The 5746-nt window shown below is 34.5% G+C and overlaps 1 protein-coding gene across 1 annotated transcript; it reads left to right on the top strand.

The window, feature by feature from the left end:
- The first annotated feature begins 615 nt into the window (after window positions 1-615).
- On the top strand, window positions 616-5136 carry LOC133283639 (indole-3-pyruvate monooxygenase YUCCA6). Its single transcript, XM_061480521.1, has 4 exons — window positions 616-1610; window positions 2691-2939; window positions 4057-4179; window positions 4425-5136. The coding sequence occupies exons 1-4, from the start codon at window positions 894-896 to the stop codon at window positions 4647-4649; spliced, it is 1314 nt and encodes a 437-aa protein (XP_061336505.1). The 5' UTR covers window positions 616-893; the 3' UTR covers window positions 4650-5136.
- Window positions 5137-5746: the final 610 nt, after the last annotated feature.

Raw genomic sequence — 5746 nt, forward strand, 5'->3', positions numbered from 1 at the left:
ATTTTAACATTAAGTAATAGAAATTTTATGTTACATGTCGTTTCTACACATTTCTATCATCCCCTCCCTTTTCTATGCAGAAACTTTATTTTGACAACATTGATCACCACCAGCTATCTTTTGCTAATTACCTCTTGTATTTCACATCATTCTTCGATTTTTCAACTAATTGAACTCTTTAAAGGAATTATTTGCAGTGACCAACCCCACAATCAAACTCCTAATCTTCCCAAATAGTGACGAAAATAGTGACGCTTCCCTATGGGAGGTTAAAAATATGATATGAATTCTGAACATTATTTAATTAGCTGGGAAATTTAATTGCTTATATGTGTGTTTAGCATATAGCTAATAATAATAATAACATGATGTCCCCACTAGTGTTGTTTCTCATTTTGCCACTTGCTTTCCCTCATATAAATGCTTCAAAGAAGCACAACAGGAATATATTTATATATGTATACATATACAAAGAGAGATATCACCATTCACCATCCTTCTCAATCCCTATCTGTGATGAATGCTGATTTAGCCCCGTAGTTGGTGCTCATCCTTCGACTTAATCCTTCTCCATTGAACAATACACACACAAAAATAAACCCACACCAGAAGTTTTCATTTTGCACAAGTATCCACACCAAAATTCAAGCAATTCCTTCCCAATCCTAATCCTCAAAACCCCATCCTAAATCCTCAAAACACACACACTCTGAGTCTCATAGAGAGAGATATATATATATACGACTTTTACTTCCCAACTGTTTTTCTTTGCCTTCTTGAAACTCAACCTTAGGTTCCAAGCACAAAGCACTAAGGCCAATTCATTCTAGTACTCCAAAAACAGTACTTTGTTCTCTAATATTTTTCTTATTCAATATTGCATTATTAACTTGATGGACTATTGCATGAGAGAACTAGAACTAGAAGGAAAGCAAGCTCATGATCCTTTATTCATAGAGAAAATGAATATCAATTCATCATCAACAACCACTGAGAGATGTGTGTGGGTTCCAGGGCCAGTGATTGTAGGAGCAGGGCCTTCAGGTTTAGCAGCAGCAGCATATCTCAAAGAGAAAGGTGTCCCAAGTTTAATACTAGAGAGATCAAATTGCATAGCTTCTTTGTGGCAACTCAAAACCTATGATCGTCTTCATCTTCACTTGCCAAAGCAATTCTGTGAGCTTCCCTTGATGGGGTTCCCTTGTGATTTCCCAACATACCCAACAAAGCAACAGTTCATAGAGTACTTGGAAAGCTATTCAGAGAGGTTTGATATTAGGCCTCGGTTCAATGAGACTGTGAAGCATGCTGAATTTGATGCCACTCTTGGCTTTTGGAGGGTGAAAAGTGTGAGCAAGTTGGATATCACGACGGAGTTTGTTTGCCGGTGGCTGATCGTGGCCACAGGAGAGAATGCAGAGGCGGTGGTTCCTCAGATTGAAGGAATGGTTGAGTTTGGTGGTCCTATAAGGCACACAAGCTTTTACAAGAGTGGTGAGGAGTTTAGAGGGAAGAGAGTTTTGGTTGTTGGGTGTGGGAATTCTGGCATGGAAGTGTGCTTGGATCTTTGCAACCATAATGCTACTCCTTCTCTTGTGGTTAGAGATACTGTAAGAACTCTTTCTCCTTACACCTTTTTCTCTTCTCTATCTCTGTCCCTGAGAAAAATTGGCATACCCCAAAAATAAAATACTGTAAAGTTATTTTGGTTTAAAGTTTACATGTCACTCCTGTTTTGGAATTACAGATTTAACATGAACATAGCTCATTTAAGCATTTAGCAACAAGACACCTACTTTTTTTTTTCATTTCTTGTTCTTTTTTAATGGGCTTTGTCGGATTTTTAAATAAAGATTACTTGTTTTGTAAAACCCAGATGGGGATTTTCTTTTTTGTCATATAAAAATTTCAACTTTCACATAAACATAAAATATGATATAATATGTGTTCGAATTTAGAAACATGGAAATTGACAGCCTTGTTTTGTTCTGTTCATTCTGAAAAAAGAAATTAAAAAATTAGTCTGATTTTATGATGCATAATATGAAAGTAAAATTCATCTTGAATTGTTTGGATTTTCTAATTAGGCAGAACTTGAGAGGCAAATTACAAAACCCTCTTCTCATACTTGCATCCTGTGGCATCAAGTACCAATGGATTGTTCAAAGACGATTCAGAAGATTTTAAAAGTTTCATTTTGAGAGCACCAATATTATAAAAACCTTGATATTTCACTTTGTTGGGATTCTCAAGCATGCGCAGTATGGGATAGAAGCATAAGATTGCCAGTTATTTTCCATACCCATTTGCTTTTTTCTCCCCCCTTTTCCTTCCCATGATTTTCTTAGCAAAAAGAGATACTCTTTCCCTTTTGCATATAGAGCATGCCCTGCAAACTATTAAGGCCTATCAAGGGCCAAAATCCTCACACATCAGCTACTACTTTTTTCTCCTTTCTTTTTTCTTCCACTTTTTTTTCCCTTTACAAATCACTAAAATTCTAATGGGATACTCTCTCTGCACGGTTTAAATTTTATCTAATAATAGTCTAAAAATTAAAATTCATAACATATATTTGTGTTTTTTTTTTACTATGTATTATATTTCTACTAGATTATTGTAATAAGCTCAAATTATATAAGAATTTATCCTTATCATGGGGCTTTTTTTTTTTTTTTGCTTGGTTAAAGGTACACGTCCTACCACGAGAGATGCTTGGAAAATCCACTTTCGGGTTATCCATGTGGTTGCTCAAGTGGCTACCCATTTGGCTTGTGGATCGTTTTCTTCTCATAGTGTCATGGCTCATGCTCGGTGACACTGCTCGATTCGGATTGGACCGTCCTCGTTCGGGTCCCCTTCAACTCAAAAACCTCTCTGGAAAGACACCAGTGCTAGATGTGGGTACCCTTGCTAAGATTAAAAGTGGACACGTTAAGGTACTTTTTCCCTTTTTTATCAAACCAAATTCAACTTTTTTTCCCCATCAAGTTTTTTGTGTCACAAATATCTTAATTGGAAATGCTTTTTCTTAGGCAATTATAGTTTAACTAATGACAAGAGATTTAGCTAGTTTGTGCCGTCAATCTAACCGTATGTTTTTAGAGTTTTATGTTTATCACGTAACATAACACAATTTCACTTTCCTACACTCACACTAAAGAGGTGGGATTCACATGTTTTTCTTTCTCTTTCATCATTCCACTTTCTCTCTCCCTTTTGTTGTGTGTTGGAAACAAAACTTAAATTATGTCTTCCACCTGTCTATTTTATTTGCAAGATTTTCCATCATTTTGTGCTTTCAATCTAATCGAGCATGAATCACAAGGTTTTGGAATTGGGGTTAGGTTATTTTATTTTTATTAATTATGTACTCTTGAGAGTACATAATTATAATATGAAAGTTGTTTTTTTTTCTCTTCATGTCAGCTAACAAATTTACGAAAAAATTTAGAAGAGAAAAAAAAAAGCAACTTTAATATTATAACTATGGGATCTCCGGAGTATATAATTATAAGAGAGTGAAAGGACATAAACTTATATCTTTTAAAAGGACAAATAGTTTTCCCTTTGGAATTTATGTGTTTTTACAAAAGCTAATTGACAAAAAAAAATACCATAATTCCAATCATGTTTGTGTTAAGAATGGTTCAAGAGATTCTCCAGAGTACATAATTATAAAAGATGAAAAGACATAAGCTTATATCCTTTAAATAGATAAATAATTTTCCCTTTGAAATTTATGTGTTTTTACAAAGCTAATCGACAAAAAAAATACCATAATTCCAATCATGTTTGTGTTAAGAATGGTTTGAGGAATGAGACAAATGATAAACCAAAATGAGAGAGTTAACATCACATCTCAACCCAAAATTAAAGTAATTTTACGAGTCTTTCGCACTTATATAATCCTTGTTTAGTTCATCTTTAATTGACGTGAAATTTCATCACTACTCACACTTCAATAATTCCATCACTTTGGAGTGTAATTATTTTCATTAGATTGTATGATTGAACTCTGAAATCCACTGAGTATGTTAAACACAATTGCTACAGGTACGTCCAAGCATCAAGCGTCTAAAACGTTATACAGTGGAGTTTGTTGATGGAAGGACAGAGAATTTTGATGCTATTATATTGGCAACTGGTTACAAAAGTAATGTACCCTATTGGCTAAAGGTATGAATATGATTATGATATATGATATATGCATGATATATGATATATATCCATCCTACTTTTTCTTTTTTCTTTTTTCTTTTTTTAAGCATTAAAAACAAGTTTTTGACAAGTGTATTCTTTAGAATAAGAAAAACATGAAATGGAATAAAGACTAAAGAGTACACCATCTATGTGAATACTGAAAATGATACAAAGGAACAAAGAGAAGCTAATATAATTGAAAATGGCATGCATGATTGCAGGAAGGTGATATGTTCTCTAAGGAAGATGGGTTCCCTAAGAAGCCATTTCCAAATGGATGGAAGGGTGAAAATGGGCTCTATGCAGTGGGTTTTACAAAACGTGGACTACTTGGTGCATCCATGGATGCAAAGAGAATAGCTGAAGATATTGAAGGGTGTTGGAAAGCTGAGGCAAAGCATAGTACTGCTTTTGCTCTCTCACTTTTGCCACAATCAAATTCATGATTAATGCATGATTGGTTGAGTTTCGGTTTTGGCCAAATTAGAGATTAAAGTTTAATTTATTATATATACATGAATGGAGAGTGAGGAATTTTGTGGTGCCATCACACATGAGCACAATGTTAGGACCCTCCAATCCATACATGGATAAGTGGATAAAAAAGAAAAGGTAAGTGGTGGGAAAATTCTTTTCCCATTGTGGTGCCCTTCATCTTAATTTTCATGGATTTACCTTTCAGCGTGGCTTTGAGAATGATATATTGAATTGAAGTTGAAGGAAAGAAGGTTGCTGGTTGTTTTTTTTTCTAGTGTTTGGGAGGAACCTTATTTTTCTGTACATGCATCTTGTATAGTGCAATTTTTTCTTATGTAGGCTTGACTTAATTTCTATAGAGCAAGTGAAACAAAGTGACAGAAAAAGAAGGTGAGGGTTGAGGAGGATATTTTCTAGAGCGAGTGTTTGGCATCTGATTTTGGTTTAACTATTATTCCCATGGATTTTATTTTATTTTATTTTACATAATAGAATATAACATTTTGATGCTTTTTTGTTGCCTCTTTGAGACTTTGAAAGATTAATTCAGCTCCTCAGTTCAGGTTTTTTCTTTTCTTGATTTTTGGTAAACTTTGGAGAAGAAAGCAAAAGATAACTAGAAAGCCAAAATTGTTGGCTTGGGATCGAGTACCTTCTTTCATTACTACTTTCCATGCAATTTCGTTATTGAAATGAATTCATTCCAAGTAGGAGTTAGGACCACCCTCTCGCTTTTCCACACAGGGAATTACATTTATTACAATTTTCTCTCTCACCAACTTCATTAAATTGTGGGTGGACCAAAAAAACCAAATGAAATGAACTCGGAATTAGGGGTGTGAAAAAAAATCATATAAACTCAACTGAAGTGTAAACTGCAGCAAACTGCATTATAATTGTTGCAATCTGATAGACCAAAATTGTTGCAATTGGTATGTTAATATTGCATCTATTTGCCCTCTCTCAGGTACTTACGAGGGAGGTACTCTAGAGATCAACGGATTATTGTGCACAATAATACAAATGACATAGTCAAGGCGTGAGGTGTGTGTACAGTGACAAGCTA

This window comes from Gastrolobium bilobum, unplaced genomic scaffold (assembly GCF_033153095.1).
Source record: "Gastrolobium bilobum isolate Gb01-03AN ecotype WA unplaced genomic scaffold, APGP_CSIRO_Gbil_v1 utg18685, whole genome shotgun sequence".
NCBI lineage: Eukaryota > Viridiplantae > Streptophyta > Magnoliopsida > Fabales > Fabaceae > Gastrolobium > Gastrolobium bilobum.

Bases quoted from the DNA above. Each gene is read 5' to 3' on its own strand.
- LOC133283639 (XM_061480521.1), top strand. From the start codon at position 894: ATGGACTATTGCATGAGAGAACTAGAACTAGAAGGAAAGCAAGCTCAT. The intron at 1,611-2,690 runs GTAAGAACTCTT...GCTTGGTTAAAG, and splicing joins CTCTTGTGGTTAGAGATACT to GTACACGTCCTACCACGAGA. The intron at 2,940-4,056 runs GTACTTTTTCCC...CAATTGCTACAG, and splicing joins TTAAAAGTGGACACGTTAAG to GTACGTCCAAGCATCAAGCG.